Genomic DNA, 27,409 nt, shown 5'->3' on the forward strand with positions numbered 1-27,409 from the left:
CCCTGTTTATAGGAGTTTGGTTGTCCCCTCTGTTTCCCTGGAGACAGACCTCCCTTTCTCATGTGTTTGAAGCTGGCGGGACTTTGCCCCAGACTTTCTGCCCCTATAGTTTCTTACTCTCCTTTCTTGTCTCAAGCTGCTTTTGCCTGGAGAGCAGATTCGGGAGGAGGGGCACGCTGGGGAGGACTTTCCCAAGTCAGTCTTTCCCAGCCAAAACTGGGTCAGCGATCCACGAAAGGGGCACAGACTGGCTTCACAGTGCCCTGGAGAGGGAATCAGGAAGGGTGCCAAGAGCTTTCATGGCTTCCCACAGCTGAGCTTTCCTGGCCTGCCCAGCAAATTCAACCCGTCAACTATCTGTCCCCTCCAGCCCCGAGGAAGTGCAGCATCCTTAAGTCTCCACTTCAGAGCCAGGCCCCTGTGATCTGAAGTCACTAATCAAAAGCCATGATCAGCGTTTAGCCATGCCCACCCCTGGTCTTAGGGAAGGGGATTTTTTTTTTTTTTTTTTTTTTTTAATAATCCAATGGTTCCACTTTTATGCCTCAGATCATTTATGTACATGGAAATTAGTCAAAGCATTCTTTATAATTGCCCCAAATTATAAACCAAATGCATGTGCAACAATAGGAATTGATCAAATAAACTAAAATATGTTTGTATATTTAAAAATATTTAACTCTTTAAAATATTGTAAAAGCATATATAAAGATATGGGAATATGGTCATAAAATTTCAAAATGCAAATTATAAATTTATAATCCTATATATATATAACTAAAAACACAGGAGTATATAAGCAAAATTTTAGGAGTGCTTATCTCTGCTTGTTGGCTATAGATAGTTTTTATTTCCTTATTTGTGACTTTTGGTATTTTCTGAATTTTCTTTCATAAAGATGCTTCTTTCTGGCGGTTTGGGGAGGAAAAAAAAAAAAAAGAAACTTTCCAAGGGAGGAAAATATGCAATGAAGGAATTTGCTTCCAATATTGACAAACACATTATAACAGCTTTTTGCACACAAAGAAACAAGTAAATGCATTCACAACACTCAAGTCATATTATTTTCTTAACTTGGTCATGTCCGTTTCACCTAGCTCAAATATTGAACATTTAGGCTTAGCCTGATGGCAAAACCCTGCTCTATAATCTGAAGGTTGCCTGGTGGTGATGAGGGTCCTTGACCTCCTATCTGTCCTTGCATTTATATACTTGTAGTTTCTGTTGTCTCAGTTCACTTTACTTTTATGATATGATCACTTTACTTTTATGATATGGTATGATGAAACATATAAATCAGGTACCCCCAACCATCCTAAACCATCCTAGATTTTAATCAGTGATGATTAAATAAATCAGAAAAGCTTTGTACTTTTCAAAAATTAATATTCATTGTGCAGGTACTGAAGAAGAGGCAATGATAATATCATGCAAGTTGTTAGGTCTGTGGATGTCACTTCTGTACCATCTAAATTGCAGTATTCATCATATTTCTCTCTATGGTGGGCTGTATAACAGAGATCATGAACAAAATTTTAGAGCTTCCCAGAGGCTTAGTGGAAGCTAAAAACCATGTTAAAGGACTCAAAAAATCCTTGATGCTTTAATATCGTCATGGGCAAGGGAGTACTTGAGAGACAATGCCTCAGAATAAAGACAGGTTGGCAGGCTCTCTGCCATCTAAAAGCTTTAAGACAAGAGAAAACCTAATTTGTTCACTCCCTTAAGAAATTGAATGAGAAAAGAGAAGAAAAGAAAAGAAAAAGGAACTCTTATCTCCGTAAAAATCCAGCTAACTGTTCACTCGTCTTAAAATGTAACCTCACATATTTAATTAAAGTGTATAGTTGTTTTCTATGTTGTTCAATTGTCACACACATTTTAAGGTAAGCCTTTCCTTAAGCTATTTCCTTTGAGCTTGAAATGCTCTATATGAATCCACGTCTGAAAGGAGGTGAAGAATATAATTTAAAAAGGAACCTCCCAATGTCTTGCTACAAACTGAGATTCATCCTCATGATTATGTTAGAAAAAATGAATTGCAGATATTCTAAGCTGATTCCCAGTTTTACCTTCTAACTGTGGAAAGGAATTGTGTGGGGTAAACAAACCCACATACTAGAACCCGTCTCCTTGGTGGGATTGATGACCTTCCTCAGGAAGCATTTTCAGAAGTTGTAAAGCTATTCATAATTGCCAACACTGGCCAACTCTGTGCTTTAGCCTACTCACCCTTTGTCACCTCACCTTCTTGCATAATTGCTAATAAGCAATGAAAGGGCTGAAGTGAGGTGACAGAAAGGAGTTACAGAAAAAATTCACTTTTTAAAATGAATGCATGAGGAAGTGAGTTGGCAAGCAAAATGTGTAGAGGATTTAATATAAAAAATGAAAACTATGGTAGGCACCTTTTATCTACATTACATCATGTAAGGATGATAATAATGAAAACAAATGATAGTGTGAAACAAGTTGCTACATGGTGCATCATGGGAACACAGGCTCAGGCACAACAAAAGCTTTCAGCAAATGACCAGTTTGTTACTTACATAGCACAAAAAATCCAAAAGAGCAGGGGAAGAAATTCCATCATGGCAAGTCTCTCAGGGAGGCCAGCTGCTCAAGTCAGCATCGGTGGGTGGCAATTCCGCAGGCCCCACTTTGCGTAGGAGGGGAGAGACCCTGTGCTGTTTGTTGAGTATTTACACACCCCAAGGGTAGAGCACACTGCCACTGAGTAAAAAGCATGTATCAAGCAAACTTTGGACAGAGCTCCCACTCCGGCAAGCAGCTGGGGCAGTTTGCTCTTGGTTTCAGGTTCAAAATATAGTCAGGCAATTCCATTAGACCTAACGTCCCTCCCAGGCTGTGGAATGGAAACATGCTGAAATAGCTACACACAAAAAGAAAAGGAGGGAGTAGGTGAGGGCTACTAGATGTGTTGCTGACTCCTCCAGCAGACAGCAGCCATGTACAGTGGTACCTCGGTACTCAACTGTTTTGAAACTTGTCGAATTTGGTACTTGATGCATTTTGACGTGAAAGTTTTGTCCTGGTACTCGTCATTTGTTTGGTACTCAACGCGCGAGCATCAGTTGCCTCATGACTCACTGCCCTTTCCCGCCGAAACAAAGGGTCACGCCTTAGTCATGCAGTAGCTCTTGCCCTGTGTACATCCCTTTTGGTCTTAACTTCTGCAGTCATTTTCTGTACTTTTGCACTTTTTTTCTCATCACGGGTCCATATATAACATAATCAGCAGAGTTGTGTGGGAATTGAATTTAGATCTTTCTTACTCCTTTGCTCTCTCCACAATGCCACAATTCCACGTGTACTTGAAAACTAAAGACTTGGTCATAACGACTGACATCAGAGGCAAAAGATGGCCTCTATCTGAGGTGGTCTCCATTTTCCAGGGAAGAGAAGAGATAATGCAAACTGTATGAGGTCCCACACTTCAAGGCTGTACCTACAGGGTGGGGAAGTCAAGTCACATTGCCCAGAAATCAGGAGATTCTCTGAATGGATTCAGGAGCTGCTCTAAATGGCGGCCAGTTCAGAGCACAACATAGAAATAGCTCACCAGGAAGGGGATTTTTATGTCCCCTTCTGTCACCAGCCAGCCGGCCGAGGGCCTGAGTCCACAGCAGTCCGTGACAAGAGTGGGGGATGGGTGCCAGTAGCCATTGTGTGGAGAGAGCAATTTACTGTTCTTTACCATAATTTGTCAGCCTCTTTCTCCCACTCTTCCTTGGATGCTATACCATGTTTTTCTGGCCTTTAGGGTTTCAAAATAGTTGTTTCAGACAGTTTCTGCCTGTTCAGTAGTTGTTTTGATGGAAGGACTGAGTCCTGGATCTCCCTACTCTGCTATCTTCCCACAATCCTCTCGACATTTATTTTTGACACTATTTTAAACACTGTGTGTTTCCTTTTATTTTATGTTATAAAAAAGAAATAGAATTGATTTTTGTTTGTTGATCTTGAATTTGGTAATGCTGTAGTTTCACTTATAAATCCAATAATTTGTAGATTTTTTTTCAGATTTTCTACATATATAATGATATCATTGCAAGTAATGACACTTTTTTCTTCCCTTTCCAAACTTTTTATCTGATTTGTTTTTCTTGTCATATTGCACTGGACCTCTGGGTTAGCCATTTCTGTCAAGATTAACATGAGAAGAGTTCCTCTAAAACTTTGATGTTTCAGAGACCTTTGAGTCCAGCGATTCATTTACCCAAATTACTTTAGCAGAAAGCTGAATGAGAAAAGCATCTGAAACCTTGGTCATGGAAGAATTCATTTTCTAAATGCCAGGTCTCTTTTAAATAGAGGAAGCTGGAAGAAATGGTGAGGTTTGTTCTCCATTTTACAGTGTTTCAGGAGAAGAAAATGTGCTTAAAGAATTCTTATGGTCAGATAAAATGCACTTATTTTATTTGGGTCTCCTGCTAAACATCATCTCTGTAGAGAGGCTATGTCAGGGGTTCCCAGGACCATCCCTAGGTTGAATGATTTGCTAGCACAAGACTTAGCATATAGTCTTATTTGTAGTTATGATTTGTTACACAAAATGATACATGTCTTAGCATATAGTCTTACTCATAGTTATGATTTATTACAGCAAAAAGATACAAAGCAAAGTCAGTAAAAGGAAAAGGCAGTGGAGGAAACCAGGGGCAAGCTTCCAAAAGTCCTCTCCTGATGCAGTCATACAGGATATGTTTAATTCCTCCAGCAACAATTTGTGGCAACACATGTGAAATGTTGTCCTCCAGGGAAGTGCGTCAGAACCTGGTTGTCCAGCGTTTTTGTTGAAAGTCAGTCACTTAGGCATATAGTACCACTCTGACTGATTTCAGTTACTGAAGCTCCAGACGTCCAGAAGGAAAACATGCATTTATCATAAATCATATTGTTAATATTAACTGTCTGGACAAACATGTCTTGTATGGCTCAAAGCCTCAGACATAGAAAAGCACACTTACCATATAGAACGTTTGACGAGCACAATTCCCAAAGACTGGTCCTGAAAACAGGCCTTTTTGGGGGAAGGTACAGGATGTGAGTATCCCAGGCTTGCAAGTTAACCCTCTTCAGAGGACTACCCTGACCAAACCTGAATAAGGAAGCATCCTTACTACTATCTAGTCCCTCACCCTACATTATGCTTCTTAATGACACTCATCACTATTAGACATTTGGCTATATAGTAATTTATTTATTTGACACTAATTAAATGTCATATTTTTAAAATTTCTTATTTATTTATTCTCATTCTTTCTCTAATAGAATATAAGTTTCATGATTCCAGAATCTTTGCTTTGTTCATTGCTGTATCCCCAGTGAATAAAACAGTGCTTGGCCTATAGTAGGTACTCAACAAATATTTGTTGAATAAATGAATGAATGAAAATGATCATTTACACACTTGCTTAGGAATGCCAATAATGTTGATTAAATATAAATTATTGGAGCACATCGTTAACCTATGAATGACAATTTTCTCATCTGTCTATTTCTATTTCCTGAACAGGTCTATAATTCAGTAGCCAGATCTTTCCCTCGAAGGTTTGTTTTGCCCTTAGATGTCAGTTTGAATGCTCCTGAGGGAGAGAACCTCAGTTCATTGTCCTATTCTTCGGCTAGTGCTGTGAAACAGGCTGATGGAAAGGTAGGCACATGAAAGGACATTAGACTAAGATGTTGAACTTAGAGGTGGTACTTCATTCATTGACTGTGTTCCGTAATGTTTGGTGCCCAGTAGGTTTTATAACATTCAGCTGAACATGGTAAGGTCATGTAACATTGCTTGGACAAGAATCATAGAAACTGGGCTGGGGTAGATTGCTGTGTGTTTACTTATCCTTTTTGTGTTTTCAACCAGATACATACAACTATCTAATGGTTGTAAAATGTCTAAGCATTTGAGATGGGTATCAACTAGCCCCACGTTTTAGATAATTTTTGCTTACCACAATCATATCAATGTACAACCATTAATGTTTTACCTTTAGGTATGAACCATTTGACGGCTTATTCATAAAACCTAATAATCTTTTATGCATTCATACAAATGATGGAAAGAGGAGCAATATAAAAGAAATTATATAGAAACTTGGCTTCCAAGCACTGTTACAAACTCCTTTAGGGTATTAGTCCCTTCACTGACCTACAGTGAGAAACATAAGTGAGAATTAAAAAACTACTTTTTGGAACCTCTTTTAGATCTGGTGCACTCATGAAAATCTGCACCACGAGGACTTAGAGGAGGAAGGAGGCATTGAATTTCCCCAGATCAACTATGGCCAATTCAATGGCAAAAAGTATCATTTCTTCTATGGCTGTGGCTTTCGGCATTTGGTGGGGGATTCTCTGATCAAGATTGACGTGGTGAACAAGACACTGATGGTAATAGAGTATCTTTCCTTCTCTAGACTTTTAAAAGATCTATGTGTTCTTTGAATTAGTTTGTTTTGTTTAAGGTAACTCTTGAGATTCTTTAATTTTAAGCAGCTCAGCCATTTACTTTTATTAAATTTGAGAACCATGGAATCACCTAAATTAGGAATATGTTCCCTCTAGGGAATCTATATGAACACCGAGCCCAGAAAAATAATTCTATGCTGGATGTTGTTTTGGGAGAAACTGTGGGGTTAAGGCTATTAGGACACCTACATTTTTCAAGTTGTTGGGAAATTATAATTACATAAATCATGTTTGATGAATCTTACTCTAAGTTCAACTCAGTAAACCTGATTCTTTTACTGTTGCAATACTGTATTGACAGTCAAACTCATGCTGGGAGTACAAAAGCTATAGAAAGCTTCTAGCTCATAACTGGCCTTTTCATAAATACTTTTTTTGGGGGCCTTGCAGGTATGGAGACAAGATGGCTTTTATCCTTCAGAACCTGTTTTTGTTCCAGCACCAGGATCCAGTGAAGAAGATGCTGGGGTTATTCTTTCTGTGGTGATCACCCCCAACCAGGTAAATGTATTTTACCTATTGCTAATCAAGAGGAAAAGTAGTAGTAAACCATTTGAGGGTTGTATTTAGTAATGTTATGGATAGTTTATTTTGATTCCAATATGGCACCTTCTCCTCTTCCCCTCCTTGCTATTTATACACTCTTTTATCATAGTCAGTAATTTATTATTTAAAAGTTATATTTGTAGAGACATAATAATAATTTACATTTGCATAGGAATTTGTTATTTGCAAACTACTTTCATGCATTTTAATCTTATTTAGTTGTCAGAACAACTTTTGGGATACCATTTTAAACATGTGGAATTTGTAACTTAAAGAAATTAAAAAAGGCTTGCATAAAATCTCATGGTGGTAAAGCCCAGTATTTAAATACTTCTAGGTTAACGTGCTTAGCACCATCTGTGCTGCCAATTTCAATTAACTGACCCAGAAGTCCAATGTCATAAGCCCTGGCCTAGTGTCTCATCAGTGTTGATATCTAACTACTTATCTAGGGCTATCTTGTGGCAAATAGGTTCACTTTGTTTGCCAACTTTGATCAATTATTAATAGCTGCCTGGGGTGTAGGAGTCTGGGGCCTTTTAAGAGTTCATTGAGAAAAGTGCTGCGATCAATTAGTGATGTCTGCCACTCCTGTCTACAGATGTTTGCCACTCCTGTAATTAGACTGGGGCAGATCTCAGTTTGCCTTGCAATGCTGCCTTTTGAACAGCTCTAAAGTAACGCAAAATGGAGACAGTTCTAATTTGGAAGAAAGAGTTTCCCTGTATCTTAGGAGATTGGAAGGGGGCAAGTAAAAGGGTGCTTAAATTCAGAAGGATTCTGTGAAGGTGATTAATATAAAGACTTAATTTCTTTGCTCTAGGTATGAACTTCTTCAGCCAGGATTTCCTTTTCAGTCCAGTTCAGCAATTCATCAAACATGTAGTGAGTGGATAGGGTAGGCTGGACACTGGGCTAGTACAGGGGGTAGATATAAAGGTGATTAAGACATTGTCTCTGCCATTAGAAATTTTACAGTCCAATGGAAGAGATAGATTTTAAATGAAAATAAAGGGAAATTTCAGTGTTGTCTTTCCTTTTCTAGAATGAAAGAAATTTTCTCCTAGTCTTGGATGCTAAAAACTTTGAAGAACTGGGCCGAGCTGAAGTGTCTGTGCAAATGCCTTGTGGATTCCACGGCACCTTTGTACCCATCTGATGGGACAGCCACATGGTCTGGGATCTGGGTGCAAAATGAATGTTCTCTATAAAAAAGAGAGAAAAAGAAGGGCACCCTGTTTTCCAAACTATAGACACTTGAGTACATATTAAATTTCTATTAAAAATGGGATTCATGAGACAATTATGGCTTCACATTTTCTTACTGCTCTTCCTTGAAAACATTAAGCAACTGTTGATACAACCTTTTGAAGAGGGTTTTAAATGTACATATATTGGCTATAACTTCTTCTAGTTAATACATGGAAAGAACTAAAGGGGTCATTAACACCACCAGATTAAGTGGGTAACACAGATGCTCAAACTTGGGAGAAAAAATACAAATGGTCATGGGTAGTACATTTTGAATATAGATGTGAAAAGCATCTTGTTCTTTCCATCACAGCCTGCCTGATACCACTGGTCCTGAGGTACTCCCAGAGGATAGGATCCCAGTTATATCATGTTTGGAGGTTTCTTCTGAACTAGATATTTCTCTGCTGTCCACCATGGATGCCACTGCAGTTGCCTAACTCTCCCAAGGACCTCTCACTACCACCACCCTCCCTGTCCCCAGCTCAGCTTCGGAGGTGCTTGTTTTGAGGGACAGCTCTACAATCAGGCATTTCCTCTAATTTCCAGGTGTATAGTTCTCCAAGGATTAATGAAAAACCCGTAGTTGTTCATTAATTTGGGCAACAGGTGGCACTAGACACCGTATATTCTCCACATTTCTAGACCCCATCAGTTTTTATCAACAGCCCTAATCAGTCTAGATCTGCAGGTCTGTCACTTAAACCACACTCTTGTCAACACCCTAAAAATCCCACGCTCCCTTTTTCTTTGGTTCCAACCCTCCTTGTCCCACAGGCTGAACTCTGGTCCTGAATAATTATCCCGTCCACTCTCCCTCTGCATGCTGAATGTTGCTGGAGAAACTCCCCAAGCACATAGTTTGGGCCAACTGTGAACTCATGGTCACTAGCCTCAGATTTGCTACACATCCCTGGCCCAAAATAGTCAATTTCCTCTCCAATTTTCCTTAAGAGTTACTTCAAACTTCACAAACACTGTCATCTTTTGAGAAGCACTCTATACATGTAAATGCCATCTGTAAGGATTTGATTGTGGCAATAAGTAAAACAGCTGAGTTTCATATCAAGGTTGGTGACAGCAACAGCAGGTATGGAATGGCAAGAAGGTGCCTAAATTGAATGAATTCAGCAGATGCATGAGCTTAGTGCCTGAGGTAATCATAAGGACATAAGTCCCCTGATATTTCATGGAAGTCCCTGAAAAGGCATTGTACTTCCCCAGACATGACATGGAGGTTTGATCTATCTTATCTAGATCTTAAGGGTGAAGGAGACCCTGGCTGACATCTGGAAAGTGCACAGATCTCATGAAGTCTTTCCTCTCTTTAAAAACCTTTACTCCATCCTAAATACATAGGAAGTGAAGTTCAAACATAAAAAGATTAGCAAAGTAGAATCATAAAATTTTAACCCAAGGTATCCTGCATTGTGCCTCAGTCCTTCTATCTATAAGGTTCCTGAAGGAAAAGACAAAAAAGGATAGACGCCATTTTATAATCCAGTTGTATAATCCTGGTAATTCAATGCACAACTTTCTGGTAAAATGTGAGTGAATATATAATTAAGGCTCAAAGCCTAGTCAGGGCCTCTTCCCCTCCCTAAGCCCAAGACTTAAGGAAAGAGAGAGTGAGCGGTATATGAATGAGAGGAAAAGGGAGAGAGATGGCCTGTCTGTCCTAAGGTGCCAGGCCCTGGAGAAGCTTATTACAGGGGCAAGAGACAGAATAGAACAGTGACTAAAATGCCCAGGCTTTCTTGGGGGTGGGGGGGTGGGATTTTGACCCACTTTAATCCTTTGTGCATAGCACCAGATGTAAGCCACAACTATATGTGGGACTTGTAACACATTGTGACCCTGCTTGTGAGCAAGTGAGGCCAGTTGGTGGCTAGAAATGTGATTCAATCAGATGAGAATTCTCTTTTCTTGGGGAAGAGCCAGAAGACAGTTGAAAAGGGGATGGAGCCTCTTCCCTTTTATACTTAAAGTGACATTCAAGGCCCTTCAATAATTTGGTCCCCAATGGATATTTTCAGTCTCATCTCTCACCTGTTTCCCCAGTGCAGCCTAGAACTTATTGTGCACTACACAAGCTGTGCTTTCCTGTGTTTTCTTTGCTCTCTCTTCTCTTCCTGGAATTCTCATCCCTTCTTACCCATCTGGTGAATGCCTTCAAAATCTTGCTCAGAAGTCACCTGCACTTTGAAACTGTGGTGGTTTGAAGCTGTGTGTACCCCAGAAAAACATGTTCTTAAATTTAATCTATTCCTATGGGTGTGGACCTATTGTAAGTAGGGCCTTTTGATGAGGCTACTTCAGTTAAGCTGTGACCCACCTCAATCAGAATGGTTCTTAATCCTCTCACTGGAGTCCTTTATAGGAGAATAAAATTCAGACAAAGGGAGAAAGCCACAAGGAGCAAGAAGCTGAAATGGAACCCAGAATAGAAGAAAGAGACCAGGAGATGCTGCCATGTGCCTTGCCATGTGGCAGAGGAGCCAAGATTGCTGACACCTAGTCTTTGGGAAAAAAAGCACTGCCTTGATGATGCCTTGATTTGGACATTTTCATAGCCTCAAAACTGTAAGCTAATAAATTCCCATTATTTAAGCTAACCCATTTCGTGGTATTTGCTTGGAGGATGAAACCAAAACAGAAGCCTTCTTTTACTTTCTGAGGCAGAATTAGTGTTTTCTAGTATGTATTGATAATATTTCTGTATTTGACTCTCCCATTAAACAGAACTCTATGAGGACAGGGATCATGTGTTTGTTATTCATCTTTGTGCTTCTGGCACTTGTGTGTGAAGTAACCTTTGTTGACTTAATGAGTGACTGAGGACTGGAGGTGATCTTTATGGGGGCTACCTTCCCTATTTTTGTCCATTTGTGTACCTTCAGGTATCTCTTCTAGAAGCTAACCTCCTGAGTACAAAGGAGCAAAGCACAAAGCTCTGCCTTAGTAGGTTTCAGTAAATATTGCATAAATTAAATGGGGACTTTGATCTCAAAGCACTGAAAGCAAAGCATTGGAAGTTAGGGGGGATGTTGTTTGTTTATTGGTTAGTTAGGATCACTGAGGGTGAGTTTGGTGAGTAGCCTTATATAGTATTAGATTTAGTGAAATATTTTAGAGCAAAAACTCTAAATGCAATGAAATGTTTTTATTAAACTAATCAAGTAATAAATGCAATTTCTCAGAAATCTCTTTTACCCTTTTACTTTTTGTTGCATTTTAATGCTTTAAACTGCTTCCAGCATGAGTAAAGTGTTTGTGTAACCACTGAATGTTAGTGTATTTACCTCTGAAGTATACCTGGGAAATAGTGTTTATATTTTGAGTGATCTTGGGAGAGACATTAACGTTTCTGTGCCTGGGTTTCCTCGTCTGTAAATTGAGAGGATTAAAAGAGTCATCTCTATTTCAAAAATTTCTGAAAGGTTATTCTTCGAAGTCCTTTCTTTACAGCCTAATGGGGGAGATGGGACAAACATTTGAAAATGTATAAGAATGTTTGCTACATAACATGCTAACAGTTTAATTCAGAACAAACAATATACACCTGGAGACATGAGATAGTTGAGAAAAATCACCATTGTGCCTTATATTTCTGAAATAGCCATGATTTTAATATTCCTTTTCTAAAATTATAGGAAACTTTTCCAAGTCTGTTATTAATTATTGACTTGTTCTGCTTTTCATCATTTGAATCATTTATTTTCTCATATAGAATGTACACTGTCCTCCCTAGTGCCTGGATCAGTACCAACCATATAATAGATGCTCAATAAATATTCAATGAAAGAATGAATGGAGGCAAGAGGTAACATGATCCTAGGGACTGTGAATAGTTTGGAAACTCTTATGAGCAGATTGAGTAAACAAGATCTTTTCTCTCCAGCGGTATCTACATTGGCCAGAGAATTGCTAATGCATGTGTTTATGTGTTCAAACTATGCCAACCCAGAGCACTAAATGGGTCCTGCATGCTCGTGGATGGTAAAGATGGCTTGATAATTTCCCTTAGTAAGAACTGTTATTACCACAGTTCAAGTTAGTATCATCTCTGAAAGCCACGTGTGCCTACAAGTACTCTCAAATTCCTGTTCCTTTTATGTTATAGGTAAACTGTGGCTCTGGTCTCATTTCAGATAGGGTATCATGAGGCTGGAGGTTTCAGTGTAACGAACCCAGGGATTTCTAGAAGGGAGTGGGAGGGGAGGCTCAAAGAGGTCACTCCAGGACCCAAAATGTGCCCAGAATGACCCTAATCGGGTGATGTTTACTCAGACTGAGCAGACAAAAAAATCAAAGATATTTGACTGTTCCAAGGTATGCTTAGCTATCTGAACTCTAGCTCTCAAAAGACATTCTGATAGTGAAGGACCCCTGTCACGGCCTCCCAGCCGGCAGGTGGCGCTCTCGAGCCCGGGAAGTGGCCGGAGCCCAGCCTTGGGAAAGAAGCCGGGGAGCACGTCCGGGGGCGCGCGAGCCTGCACTGCGCAACCGCGGAAGGAGGCGCTTTCCCCCCGCCCGCCGCGGGCCCAGGGAGGAGGGGCGTGCCGAGGCGCGCGGGCCTGGAAGACCATGAGCGCTCTGGGCTTGGGTCGTTGTCGCCGTGCCCAGCTTTCCCGCCTCGTCTCTTTCAGCGCGACCCACCGGCTCCACAGGTGGGGTGTGCCCACAGGTGCCCAGTGGTGGGAGGCGGGGCGCGTACCCCGCTGGAGTACGTCACCGGGGGCTGGGCCAGGGGCCATGCTTACACTCTTGCTTTTGAGCCTTGTCGATGGGGTACCGGGTGTTGGAGGGGCGACAGGGCTGGGTGCCTTCACGTGGCGTCCGCGCTTTATTATTGACCACAGCAAAAATAACATTGGCAACTAGAATTGGCCGGGCTCTTGAGGCGTTAAAGCGTGGTGGTTAACGGAGCCGACCGCGGAGTGAGAATGAAGGGGCACCACTAGCTCTGTGACCTGAAACAAGTTTGTCTCCCAGATTTCCTTAGTTTAGTTAAGAAGATTGATGTGAAGTTTAAAGGAATTAATCTTGCTCATATTGCACCGTATCCGGCACATCATAAACACTCAATAAATGTTAGCTAACATGTCCCAGGAGCATTAGCTACCGTATCTAATAGAATTGCAAGGTAAGTTTCATCCCCTTTTTACTGTGGGTAAGAAAGGACCCAAATTCCGCTTCCTGAGGCAACTCAAAAGCAAGCAGCACAGTTGGGATTTGAAGCCAGGGCTCTCGGCTTAAATGCACTGAAGATGGACAGAAGCAAGCTTTACCATGCACTAGGGAGACGCATTCTGAGCCTCTCTTTGCTGCTTTGTGTGGTACAGTAGTCTGGGGGGCACACATTGGTTCCAGTCAGTATAGCCGAGCCTCGAAATCAAATTAATTTATGACTCTAAGCCAAGGTAAATAAATTGTGAAACTTTTCAAAGGCTAGAACAAATCATAAATGTAGGGAACAGAGAAGAGGTGTGAGTGTAATACTTGTGTCGTGTTTTATTGACTTTTGTTGTTATTGTTGTTTTTGGTCAGCAAATCTTTAAGTAATGAAGAAAACTTGAAACTGTTTGGGAAATGCAACAATCCAAATGGCCATGGACACAATTACAGAGGTGAGAGAAAAATTGATAAAATTTTAGCCGTTTTAATAAGGATGGCAGTGTTCAGCTTATAAGAGCTTAATGAGTAAAAAGACTTATGGACAGTACATGATTACTTTGAGCCTTGAATCAGAAAATAAATGAAAATTCAAAGTGAGAAACTTTATTGCCTTGGTTGGATGCATCTTAAGTTTAACCTCTCAATTGTCTGTTCTGTTCTGGATAGTCCAAAACAATGAGTGGTTTAAATCACTTTTTCCTTGGCCTTAGAGTACATAATAAGATTCTTTTGGCATCCTGTTTCCTTCTAATTAGGTATGGAACAGGCTAAATACTAAAATTAGATTGGATTCTTTGAGTAAATAATAATGACTGAAAATGGCAGAATAGGTTGGATCTAAAACTTTGCCAGCAGTGTTCTAAGAAAGTAATTAATTTATGCAAGGATAAGTGATTTGATTCTTTGAGATACAGCCAGTGTCTCGAAACGCTGCTACATAAGCCTTAGAGTGTAATAGAATATGGTATGGTGGAGTAAAAGAGCAGATAAGGTGTCAGAAAGTCAGGGTTTCTAGTTTAGGTGCTGCCTCTTATTTGATCTATGATGTATCTCAGTATTGGTTTACTCACTATCATGTAATAGCTATTGTGTTCGTATAGAGCTAAAAAATATGTAAGTATATAAAAGTTATTAATTTGTAAAGCATTGGTCATCAGGATTTTCAAATGCTTTATTCAAGCACTTGTTAATTCTTAAAGCTATGTAAACTGTATATATTTGTGCGAGTAAAAGGATAACAGTTTAAGACCCGGTCGTGGTTTTGCTTGATTAGAAACATATCATCCAGAATTGGGTGCGCTCAGTATGTAGTTGGACACCTGCCTGTACATTTTCTACTTTTACTGGCAGAACTCCAGAAGCAGTGACTTACCACCTAGTGAATCAACATCATAGGCTGAATGTATACCCTGGGTCTTGGCCTTTGCTACTAAGTTCCTTTGTCTTGGTTGAGTCTTGGCTTTGGTTGATAAAAAAATCTTAACTAAAAGAATAACTTGTTATACATATAGCTTTGGGTGGGGAATCTCTAATAGTTAATTTAAGTTGCTAACTTGTGCTGGGTTGTTAATCTGTTGTAAATCATGCTGGTTTTTGGTGTTTTGTTTTCTTTCCCACAGTTGTGGTGACAGTACATGGAGAGGTACATTCTGAAAATATTCGTGTGGTTTGTGCAGATTGCTGGGCCTTTTCTCAGCCAACATGGCGGCTTCTGTGTTGAAAACTTCTGTTCCAATTCATATTGCTTCATTGTCATCCTTTGTCTGTGTGGTGAGCTGCTACCATTCCAGGCCACTCCTCTCCCAATGTATTGTCTTTAGTATGCTATATGTGGACAGGTTGAAAAGAAGTACAGTGAAACAGGTGCCTCAAGCATACGGTGTTTCTATGCCGAGATCGATGATTGTCTCTGGCATGAAGGCAAATGTAGGCCTAGTCTCTGCACATTGTACAGCTTTTAACAATTTGCTAGAGGTTTAAATATGGAGAGCCTATTGTGATAATATTTACCTTTGTTTTATTCTTTAGATTGATCCTGTTACAGGAATGGTTATGAACTTGACTGACCTCAAAGAGTGTATGGAGGTAATGGCATGTTGGGTGCTTATTATATGCTGTCTCCAAGTATATTTGATGCCCCCATTTTCACCTCCCCAACCAAGTACCTTCAGAAGTTCCATGACCTTGTACATAGAATTGGGTGTGGGAGTAGAGGAGAAGTTGGAGGCCTTCTAAAGTTGCTTGGGTGACTCAAAGAAAATTAGTCAGAGTGGTATTACAGTGATGGAAATAAATGTGACATGCTTGTTTTCTATCCCTTGCTTAGAATATCCTGATTTCTTCTCTTTAACAAATTCAACCCTTTCAAGATACAGCTTTCCCCGGAAGCTTTCCTTTCCTTCTCTTAATTTTCTTTGACTCTTTTGGTCATAGATTTTAACACTATCATATCTTATCCACTTTTGCTTTGTTATAAACTCACTGGGGAAGTGTATAGATGAAAATGAATATCCAAGGAAGTGTTCAATAAATGATTTATTGATTGTATCATTATAGAATTTTTGCATTGTAAGAGACCTTAGAGATTATCTAAGCCAATTTCTTCATTCCATAGATTATGACCAAGAGATGCTGAATGGTTAACTGACTGGCCTAGGTCATGTGGTTAGCCAGCTGTGAAGTTGGAAGTCGCTTTCCTTCTATCCAGCATATTTTTTATTACATAACACTTGACCAGTTTTTAGTTCTTTACTTCAGCTCTGCTCTTTATTTTTGTCCTAGAATTTGACATTTGCTTCATTAAAATGTTAATTATTACTTCTTTCACATTACTTCTCATCCATGTATTCACCAAATTTGTCTACTTTGCGTCAGTCTTTGTACTAAGTACTAGAAATACAAAGATGAATGAGACATAGCCCTTACCCTCAGAATGCTCACATTAGTTTTTCTAGGAGGTAAAAATAATAGGTGCTCAATAAGTGTTGGTTGAATAAATGAGGAAGAGAATGAGTGAACAAACAAGTAGCACTATGCTCAAGGCACTTTAGGAAAGCAGTAAAGACAGAGGTCCTGTATTTTCTGGGGGTATAACTTATAAGGACGCAAAAGTGTTGTACAAGATAAAACAGCAGTATAAGATGTTCCAAGCAGGCATATTATTCAGTACTATAGTTGAGTTCTCTCCACTTTTACCCATCTTTGTATACTTGAAGGACAGCACACATTCCCATCAGTAGAAGTAGCTCATCATGGCATATAGAGTAAAATTAGAAAATGCTCTGCAGAAATGACTTCCACGTTGGAATTGGACCTGAGTTGGGATTGAAGATAAAGCAAAGACATTTATTTTCTTGACATCCATGGAGCATCCTTTCATTTGATCTATTCTAAAGGCTGTTTGATCTAGGACTTAACTCTTTTTAGATGATTGTGGCTTTGCTCAAGAAACAATTGATATATTGTTATTAACATACCCTTCTTAAAACCATACCATATGGAAAATTAGATTGCTTCACCAAAAATTAGGTCTTGTACAGTAGCTAAAAGTAAAAACCTCGAAAGAATGAGGCAATTATAATTGTTACTAATGACAAGGAAAAACATTGTGTTATTATATATGTGGTAGGAAATAATAGTCTTCACATTTACAATAATTTTTTCTTCTAAAAACCCAAGATCTTTCCTAAATTATTCCTCATCACAGAAATTTAGAACTGCCTCATAATTTCAATCTTAGTCTTGTCCTAATGATGTGTGGCATTGAGTTGTAGGTGAGACTGTTATGGAGAAGTGTTTCAGGTAACTTTCTGGACAGAATTCAGAAAGTGTTAAACTGAATTCGGAATCACGGTGGCTTATGTTACGAGAAGGCTCAATTGAATTCTCTACTTTTTGGTTTCTTACCTCCTTGGCATTCAGTTACAAGAAGATAACTGGTGACTACAGAGAGCTGGGCCTTAACTTTATCTTACAACTTCATACTTGCTAAGATTGCTTTGTTAGACACAGGCCTAGTATTTATAAGTACTAAGTTAGTGGCTAAATGATACAGGTAAGGCTTAGAGGCATGGGTGGAACGCTTTGGAATTTGAGTCAATGGAACCCGTGAGGTTTTTCTTTTGTTTTTGTCTCTAGGAGGCAATTATGAAGCCCCTTGATCACAAGAATCTGGATCTGGATGTGCCATACTTCACTGATGTGGTGAGGTGGGCATCACTGTCTTGCCTTACACAGATAGTTAAAAGGAAGTATTGATTTTAACATTTTCTCTGATTGCTGGGTGATTTCTTAAGTTTTAGTTTGATATCTTTTAAAGCTAGAATTTCTGTTCTTGGTAAATATTAACACATGAACATTTGTTTATCATTTGCTTTTTGAACTTCTTTTTTTTTCCTATAGCACGACAGAAAATGTGGCTGTTTATATCTGGGAAAACCTTCAGAAATTTCTTCCTGTGGGAGTTCTTTATAAAGTAAAAGTGTATGAAACTGACAATAATATTGTAGTCTATAAAGGACAATAGATCTTTGGGTTAGCATTGTAGAAAGACCTGATTTTTTTCTGTATTTGAAAAAGATCTTTATCTCCTTAGAGCATTAAGGAGTCATCACATAATTGTTGTACCTGCACATTGTGTTCTGGAATGCAGATTTATTTAAATTATTGTAAGACCTGTTTTAAAATTAAATCTGTTTTAAAACCAAATTTGTACTATATCCTCAATGTCATTCTGGGAATCTTTTATTTACAGATTAAAAATCACTTATATTTTCATCAAAATGTTTTGGTATAGAATTATTTGAAAACCAAGAAGATAAAGATAAATTTTTGTACTGTTTCCTCCATTATCTCATATTTGGTACCCAAATTTTCTTGGATTATACAAATAGTAAAAATGTTTATAAGATTTACAATAGATGAATCTTACAAAAAATAAAATACAGGTGGTCACAAAGTCTGGAAACTTACACAGTATATATATTTTTAATAGATTGAACTCTCTAAATTACTGCTTCTAAGATATGCTGAAGGTGCAAATTTACTTAGTGAAAATTAGAGACACAGATCATCTAAGACAATGCATAGCAGATGTATATACAAGGATTGATGGAAATGCTGCTTTAATGCACATTGTTCATTGCAGTTTTGCACAGCTTACTGAAATTTGAATTGTTAGTGAGGAACAACAGTTGAACATAGCATACATTATCAGTAAACTATTATGTATTTGGTGTGTGTTTGCAGACTTTATGACCATCTGGACAATTTTAATTCAAAAGACAAGAATAATAAACACTTGTTTTAAATCCAGGTAAAATAGTCATCATGAAAAGGATGTATTATTCTGTGTAAGGCATCTCCTACATACACTTTTTCCTAATTGATCCCATTTTGTTCCAATCATTAAACTTACCTGCATAAGTTGAAGTATATATTTGGCATTCGTTTCTGGTATGTTTTCCTCATGACTGAATTATCAAGAATGTCTTTGCGTGCCTCACTCAAAGAACTGTTCTCCCATTCTTATTAGTATTCCAAACATCTTCAATAAATTGTTTTATTTTTCTCTCCACATAACAACTGATACACAATAGATTCTCAGAATGTTGCCATTTGAAAATAGTAAAAAGACTTGTGCAGTGATTGCTATGCTAGAATACTTTTCAAAGAAGTAGATTTTTAGTTTGGAGAGTCAGTAGTCGCAGGAATTTTATTATAAATTTTGGCAGTAATTGTACTGACCAGTTAATTAAATTTGGATGTGTTTTATGTATCAAATACAATTTTTGTTACTTTTCATGTAAAATGTTTTGTATCCATTATGTGACAGTGAAAAGCAGAATCATATAATTTACTAAGGCAATTTAAGTTTTAATTCTCACAAATGCCATGCAAGGGTGGGTTTTATGCCCATCAACAGAGGAGAAAAGAATGCTTGAGAGAGTTTAAGTTCCTTGCTTAGGATCACCCAGCAAATAAATTGCAAACTGGACATTTGAAGCTCAAGGTCTGCCTGACTCCAAAACACAGACTCTATAAGAAAGAAGATGTGTGCATATTTTTAGATTTTTTTAAAATGCCAAGTTTTACAGATCTGATATCACAAAGAAAAACTAATACTTCTTGTAATAACGTTGACGCTATGTGTTGGTTGTTCATAAGTTGCTTTGAGGAACATATTTTTCCTACTTATTCTCAGTAAAGGGAGAAGTGTTTTTATTTGGTGAATAGTTGGAAAGACCAAAGATACTATGTTGGTGTTCTTCTAAGTGTATCTAGAACCTGGTATCAGAGACCATATCAAGTTATACTGTAATTATTGCTTTACCTGTTTTTTCCCCCCTTCTTACTACCCTGAATTCCTTTTGGGCAAGGTCTTTATTCTAAGTAGAGTATCTGGTAAACAGTACTCGGTTAGTTTTTATTGATTTAATAAATGAATTGCATATTGGTAGCACTATTGGAATTTTACAGTGCCTTATACATAATGGGTACTTGGCAAATACTTTTAGAGTTAATATAACTTGAAAATTTTGAGGATTGAATTCTGGCCCTAGTGCTGTTACTTTTAGTCGTGTCACTTTCATCTCTGGGCCTCAGTTTCTTTACCTGTAAAATGAATGTTTGGACTAGATACTTTCTGAAGTTGCTGCTGCCTGTTCTTAGATTTTTCATCGTGATGACTTTCAATACCAGATGAGTAAATATTAATTTAGAGAATATAAAAGATTATTGTGAGTTGGTTAGATTTGGAAAGGCTTAGTGGTAGAGGTCAGGTCACTTAAAGTGACGGAGAAGGGAAAGGGTGGTTTAGAATTCAGGAGAACAGAGGGAATGAATATTGAAAAGGTAAAATTTTATTACTGAGTTTATTAGGGTGGTGTGCTGGTTTGAATCTGTTATGTCCCCCACAAAAGCCATGCTCTTTAATGCAGTCTTGTGGGGGCAGACATTAGTCTTTTAATTAGGTTGGAACATTTGTTTAGGTTGTTTCCATGGAGATGTGACCCACCCAACTGTAGGTGAGACCATTTGATTAGATCATTTTCATGGAGGTGTGATCCCACCCATTCTGGGTGGATCTTAATTAGATCACTGGAGTCCTTTAAAGAGAGCTTACACAGAGCAGAGAAGACAAAACACCCCGAGAGAAGCTGAGAGAGAATTTGGAGAGAAGCTAAGATCCAGAGTTTGCCCTGGAAGAAGCTAAGAGCTCACACAGACCCAGATGCTTGGAGATGCTTGGAGATGTAGACAGAAGGACATTTGGAGATGCTAAGCGAAGACATGAAGCCCAGAGTTTGCCCCAGAGAAACTAAGAGAGGATTCCCAGATGCTTAGAGAGAAACACCCCAGGGGAACCAAGCAGAGAGCTGAGAGAAGCTAAGAGAGTCAGAAGCCCAGAGACATTGTAGAGAAAGCAATTTTGAAACCAGAACCTGGGAGCAAAGGACCAGCAGATGCCAGCCATGTGCCTTCCCAGCTGACAGAGGTGTTCCAGATGCCATCAGCCTTTCTTTAGTGAAGAAATGCCTTAGTTTGCAATATCGGTATTGTTGATGCCTTAGTTTGGACACTTCTATGGCCTTGGAACTTTAAATTTGTAACCTAATAAATTCACTTTATAAAAGCAAATCCATTTCTGGTATTTTGCATAATGGGAGCTTTAGCAAACCAGAATAGGTGGGAATGTGCAGAGTATACTTGGGATTAGCGAATAGATTAATCTTAAAGTGGTGAGGTATGAAAATGTAATGGGAAGTATAGTTAGAAATCTAGCATAGATGCAGCCTGGAGGGTCTTGAATGCGAGTTTTTCTCCTTTATGGAATAGGGAGGTGTTGAAGTTTTGTTTTTTGAGGAAAATAACCAGCTGGATCAAGGGAAGCTAGGAAACCATTTGCAAAGCTATTGGAGGAACCTAGACATGAAGTGATGGGTGCTTGACAATGGTGGTGGCAGTTGAAATAGAGAAACGGGAAAGGAGAACAGAGCTGACATTGTGTGATGCCCACTGTGGTGTCAGGCATTTTTCTAAATACTTTTTAAATCACCTCATTTCATCTGCACAACCACCCTGCAGGGTGTGTGACAGATTGTCCCCAAACAGTGGCTTAAGTCAACTCGCATTTGTGGGTCAGAAATCCAGCTGTGGCTTAGCTGGGACCTCTAGCTCAGGGTCACTCACAAGGCTTCAGCCATCTCAAGGCTTGACCAGGAAGGATTCACTTCCCAACTCACTCCCATGGTTGTTGGCAGGATTTAGTACATCACAAATTGTTGAGCTGAAGCCTCCATTCCTCTGAGGTTTCCGTCTGTTCCTTGCCATGTAAGCCTCTTCATAGCAAGTGAGAGGGCCAGGTAGAGTGTCGAGAGAGAGAGAGATCGCACACACTAGCAAGATGGAAGTCACAGGCTGTTGTAACCTAATCAAGGAAATGACATCCCACTGCTTTTTCTGTATTCCTGAGAAGCAAAGTCACCAGGTCCAGCCCACATGCAGGAGGAGGGTATTACACATTTATTGCTAGTATTTCAAATGTGGTGTGGAGAGCAGCAGGTGATGAGGCTAGAGGGGTAGGCACGGAATGTATGTCATACCCTTTTTGACTCCAGGGGAGTAAAGCATTCCATTTTGCAGGAATGAAAAATCAGATCAGCAGTGGTTGTTTCCAGTGGGAATGGTGGAATTTGTGGGTAGAGAAATATAAAAATCTTTAAAGCATGACTCTTGAAATTAAAACCAACCTCTAAGATGAGATGTTAAGAAAAATTATAATGACCATGTGAACAAAATGACCAGAGCCCAGCAGGTTTCAGCCATCATAGGCGTTGCTTAATTGATGTAGTCACCATCAGTGGGTTATAAAAATGGCAAGAATTATACAATCAGCTGTGTATGTGGTAGCCACTAATGTACTAGAACTTTGATAAGTGAACAGTTTTGTATGTGTTTTACATTTCAAGCTTTTACATTCTTTCTGAAATTTGAGTTATCTTAAAGATAGGAAGCAGATTGTGCCCATTTTGCTTTTGTTATGTCTAGGTATTTGTAGCCTCCCTTGCATATAAAAAAATCATTCTTACTTTCACACAATTTAACTTTATAGCAAAATTCTGCTACAAGACAGTTTTGGAGAATGTCCCAGATAAACACTGTTAACATCTCCACATAGCTGCAGAGAGAATTGCTATCACTACAAAAGAAAAGTAGGGAAAAGTGGTCTTGCACTGAAAGATTTTCAGAGCAGCAGTTATGCTTTCAAGGTGATTGGTTGCTTTGCTTTTTTCAGAAATCCACACCCACTCCCACCTGTATTGTGCAACCATCGAAAATTCATGATTAAGAAAAGAGAATTGGAGTGCTGGTCTCCCTCCCTTTACTTCCCAGCAGTTATTGGCTTAAGAAACGATATCCCTTTAAAGATGCCCAAGAAATAGGTCCTCAAATTCACCCCCATCCAACCGGTTTATTATTCATTGATAGTGAAAATACCCAATTCAGTATGATAATTATGAACCAAGTTTTCAAACTCTGTTTACTTTTCGCAGGTATCTTACAAGGTATAAGCACTGTGGCTAGGAACAACCTGAAGAAATAGAAGGGCTAGTTTTTTTTAAGTTACCTTTTAAAATGAAAAAAAGAAATCATTTGATCACAGATAGACCCACACATGGATAACTCTTTAGCATTCACACTTAACATTTCCAAAAGTGAGTTTCTGATTTCTCCCTCAAAATCTATTTCTACAGAAATTTACTTCCCTATAAATGTTACCACCATCCACTCTTTCTCAAGCCAGAATCCTGGGAGTTGTCCTTGATGTTTCCCCCCATTCACACTTCTTATATACCAACTATCAGAAAGTTCTGTTGGTACTATCTCCAAAATATGTAATGATTTTTTGTCTCCCATTTCAAATGCCATCACCCTAGCCTAAATGTTCACCATATGTTGCCTGTATTACTGATATGGTCTCTAAACTGGTCTTCTGTTCCATTTTTGTTCTCTTCCACACTACTGTGGATCTTTCTAAAAGTGCAAATCAGATCATGTCACTGCCTTCCCCTTGATGTCTGTTGAAAGTTTCCTCCTGCTTTTAGAGTATAATCCAAACTCCTCACACTAGCCTAACAAGCCGTATATCATCTAGCTGCTGCTGGAGTTCTTCAGCCTCAGGCCCGTCAATGTGTTTTTGTCACATTGGCCTTTTCTCAAGTCTGAAACCACCAATTTCATTCCTGCCTCAGGATCTTTGTGTTTACTGCCCTTTTGCCTGATATGCTGCCTTTCCCTTTTTCCCCATTTCCTTCATAAAACTGACTTACTCTTTAGAGCCACAGTATTAGCTAGGGTTCTCTAGGGAAACAGAACCAACAAGAGCTATCTGTAAATGTAAGTAAATTTTATAGAAGTATCTCATGCAACTGCGGGGATGCATGAGTCCAAGTCCTATAGGGCAGACAGTGAACTGGCAACTCCGGTGAAGGTGTTCGATGATCTCTTCAGGAAATGCTTTGCTGGCTAGCCGAACAAGAAGTGAAGTTTCTCTCTTTTTCTTTCTTAAGAGTCTTCAACTGATTGGATTAAATCCAGCTGAATGAATTCTCTCATTGAGGAACACATGTCCTTTGTTGATGTAGTCAGTCACAGGTACAGTCAATTGACTGATGATTTAAACAACCAGCCCACAAATGTCCTTGCAGTAATGGTTAGGCCAGTGCTTGCTTGACCAGACATCTGAATATCATTATCTGGCCAAGTTAACACATTAACCTAACCAACACAGTCCACCCCTTGTCAACTTGGCAGTTATACCAACTTAATCTTAAACCATACTTAATCTCTAAGTAGAGCACAATTACAGACATATTGTGTCTCAGATGTCCTGCATACAACAAGAAACACACTAAATCCAGAATAGGGTGCAAGTCCTTCGGTAACATTGACTATTTTTTTTTTTTAATCTTCATTTTATTGAGATATATTCACATACCACGCAGTCATACAAAACAAATCGTACTTTCAATTGTTCACAGTACCATTACATAGTTGTACATTCATCACCTAAATCAATCCCTGACACCTTCATTAGCACACACACAAAAATAACAAGAATAATAATTAGAGTGAAAAAGAGCAATTGAAGTGAAAAAGAACACTGGGTACCTTTGTCTGTTTGTTTCCTTCCCCTATTTTTCTACTCATCCATCCATAAACTAGACAAAGTGGAGTGTGGTCCTTATGGCTTTCCCAATCCCATTGTCACCCCTCATAAGCTACATTTTTATACAACTGTCTTCGAGATTCATGGGTTCTGGGTTGTAGTTTGATAGTTTCAGGTATCCACCACCAGCTACCCCAATTCTTTAGAACCTAAAAAGGGTTGTCTAAAGTGTGCATAAGAGTGCCCACCAGAGTGACCTCTCGGCTCCTTTTGGAATCTCTCTGCCACTGAAGCTTATTTCATTTCCTTTCACATCCCCCTTTTGGTCAAGAAGATGTTCTCCGTCCCACGATGCCAGGTCTACATTCCTCCCCGGGAGTCATATTCCTCGTTCCCAGGGAGATTCACTCCCCTGGGTGTCTGATCCCACGTAGGGGGGAGGGCAGTGATTTCACCTTTCAAGTTGGCTTAGCTAGAGAGACAGGGCCACATCTGAGCAACAAAGAGGCATTCGGGAGGAGGCTCTTAGGCACAACCATAGGGAGGCCTAGCCTCTCCTTTGCAGCAACCGTCTTCCCAAGGGTAAAACCTGTGGTAGAGGGCCCAACCCATCAAACCACCAGTCCCCTATGTCTGTGGTCATGTTAGCAACCATCGAGGTGGGGCAGGCCAATACCCCTGCATTCTCCACAGGCTTCTCAAGGGGGCACTACATCTTTTTTCCCTTGTTTTTCTTTTTTTTTTTTTTTTTTAACTTTCCCTTCTTTTTTAAATCAACTGTATGAAAAAAAAGTTAAAAAGAAAACAAGCATACAATAAAAGAACATTTCAAAGAGACCATAACAAGGGAGTAAGAAAAAGACAACTAACCTAAGATAACTGCTTAACTTCCAACATGTTCCTACTTTACCCCAAGAAAGTTACCTAATACAGCAACATTTCTGTGAACTTGTTCCTACTATATCCATCAGAAATTAACAGACCATAGTCATTCCTGGGCATCCCCAGAACGTTAAATAGCTTATCTGTTCTTCTTGGATTATTGTTCCCCCTTCCTTAATTGCTCTCTATTGCTAGTTCCCCTACATTCTACATTATAAGCCATTTGTTTTACATTTTTCAAAGTTCACATTAGTGGTAGCATATAATATTTCTCTTTTTGTGCCTGGCTTATTTCGCTCAGCATTATGTCTTCAAGGTTCATCCATGTTGTCATATGTTTCACGAGATCGTTCCTTCTTACTGCCGCGTAGTATTCCATTGTGTGTATATACCACATTTTATTTATCCACTCATCTGTTGAAGGACATTTGGATTGTTTCCATCTCTTGGCAATTGTGAATAATGCTGCTATGAACATTGGCGTGCAGATATCTGTTCGTGTCACTGCTTTCCGATCTTCCGGGTATATACCGAGAAGTGCAATCGCTGGATCGAACGGTAACTCTATATCTAGTTTTCTAAGGAACTGCCAGACTGACTTCCAGAGTGGCTGAACCATTATACAGTCCCACCAACAATGAATAAGAGTTCCAATTTCTCCACATCCCCTCCAGCATTTGTAGTTTCCTGTTTGTTTAATGGCAGCCATTCTAACCGGTGTTAGATGGTATCTCATTGTGGTCTTAATTTGCATCTCTCTAATAGCTAGTGAAGCTGAACATTTTTTCATGTGTTTCTTGGCCATTTGTATTTCCTCTTCAGAGAACTGTCTTTTCATATCTTTTGCCCATTTTATAATTGGGCTGTCTGTACTATCGTCATTGAGTTGTAGGATTTCTTTATATATGCAAGATATGTCTTTTGTCAGATACATGGTTTCCAAAAATTTTTTCCCATTGAGTTGGCTGCCTCTTTACCTTTTTGAGAAATTCCTTTGAGGTGCAGAAACTTCTAAGCTTGAGGAGTTCCCATTTATCTATTTTCTCTTTTGTTGCTTGTGCTTTGGGTGTAAAGTCTAGGAAGTGACCGCCTAATACAAGGTCTTGAAGATGTTTTCCTACATTATCTTCTAGGAGTTTTCTGGTACTTTCTTTTATATTGAGAGCTTTGGTCCATTTTGAGTTAATTTTTGTGTAGGGGGTGAGGTACGGGTCCTCTTTCATTCTTTTGGATATGAAACTCTCCCAGCCCCATTTGTTGAAAAGACCATTATGACTCAGTTCAGTGACTTTGGGGGCCTTATCAAAGATCAGTCGGCCATAGATCTGAGGGTCTATCTCTGAATTCTCAATTCGATTCCATTGATCTATATGTCTATATTTGTGCCAGTACCATGCTGTTTTGGCAACTGTGGCTTTATAATAAGCTTCAAAGTCAGGGAGTGTAAGTCCTCCCACTTCGTTTTTCTTTTTTAGAGTGTCTTTAGCAATTCGAGGCATCTTCCCTTTCCAAATAAATTTGAAAACTAGCTTTTCCAAGTCTGCAAAGTAGGTTGTTGGAATTTTGATTGGGATTGCATTGAATCTGTAGATGAGTTTGGGTAGAATTGACATCTTAATGACATTTAGTCTTCCTATCCATGAACATGGAATATTTTTCCATCTTTTAAGGTCCCCTGCTATTTCTTTTAGTAGAGTTATGTAGTTTTCTTTGTATAGGTCTTTTACATCTTTGGTTAAGTTTATTCCTAGGTACTTGATTTTTTTAGTTGCTATTGAAAATGGTGTCTTTTTCTTGAGTGTCTCTTCAGTTTGTTCATTTCTAGCATATAGAAACATTACTGACTTATGTGCATTAACCTTGTATCCCGCTACTTTGCTAAATTTTTTT

The 27,409-nt window shown here is 39.0% G+C and overlaps 2 protein-coding genes across 9 annotated transcripts in view; both read left to right on the forward strand.

The window, feature by feature from the left end:
- Positions 1 to 8,338, forward strand: part of LOC119538478 (testis-expressed protein 12) — a 132,463-nt gene extending 124,125 nt beyond the window's left edge. For 7 of the 8 annotated variants that reach the window (XM_037841438.1, XM_037841436.1, XM_037841437.1 and 4 more), the window contains 4 exons: positions 5,540 to 5,677; positions 6,232 to 6,414; positions 6,883 to 6,993; positions 8,084 to 8,338. In XM_037841438.1, the coding sequence (XP_037697366.1) occupies positions 5,540 to 5,677; positions 6,232 to 6,414; positions 6,883 to 6,993; positions 8,084 to 8,197 (546 nt within the window). In that variant the 3' untranslated portion in view covers positions 8,198 to 8,338. The remainder of the gene's footprint in view (positions 1 to 5,539; positions 5,678 to 6,231; positions 6,415 to 6,882; positions 6,994 to 8,083) is intronic. The other variant, XM_037841440.1, reaches the window with a different exon arrangement.
- A 4,449-nt stretch (positions 8,339 to 12,787) lies between these two features.
- PTS (6-pyruvoyltetrahydropterin synthase) lies at positions 12,788 to 20,472 on the forward strand. Its single transcript, XM_037841448.1, has 6 exons — positions 12,788 to 12,959; positions 13,840 to 13,919; positions 15,087 to 15,109; positions 15,496 to 15,552; positions 17,605 to 17,675; positions 17,869 to 20,472. The coding sequence occupies exons 1-6, from the start codon at positions 12,877 to 12,879 to the stop codon at positions 17,990 to 17,992; spliced, it is 438 nt and encodes a 145-aa protein (XP_037697376.1). The 5' UTR covers positions 12,788 to 12,876; the 3' UTR covers positions 17,993 to 20,472.
- The last annotated feature ends 6,937 nt before the right edge of the window (positions 20,473 to 27,409 follow it).

This window comes from Choloepus didactylus, chromosome 6 (genome assembly GCF_015220235.1).
Source record: "Choloepus didactylus isolate mChoDid1 chromosome 6, mChoDid1.pri, whole genome shotgun sequence".
Classification (NCBI taxonomy): Eukaryota; Metazoa; Chordata; class Mammalia; order Pilosa; family Megalonychidae; genus Choloepus; species Choloepus didactylus.

What these genes read in the sequence shown, in the direction of transcription:
- PTS (XM_037841448.1), top strand. Translation starts at nt 12,877, where the DNA reads ATGAGCGCTCTGGGCTTGGGTCGTTGTCGCCGTGCCCAGCTTTCCCGC. An exon ending in ACCTCAAAGAGTGTATGGAG is followed by an intron (nt 15,553 to 17,604) that starts GTAATGGCATGT and finishes TTTTGTCTCTAG; the next exon opens with GAGGCAATTATGAAGCCCCT. An exon ending in TACTTCACTGATGTGGTGAG is followed by an intron (nt 17,676 to 17,868) that starts GTGGGCATCACT and finishes TTTTTCCTATAG; the next exon opens with CACGACAGAAAATGTGGCTG.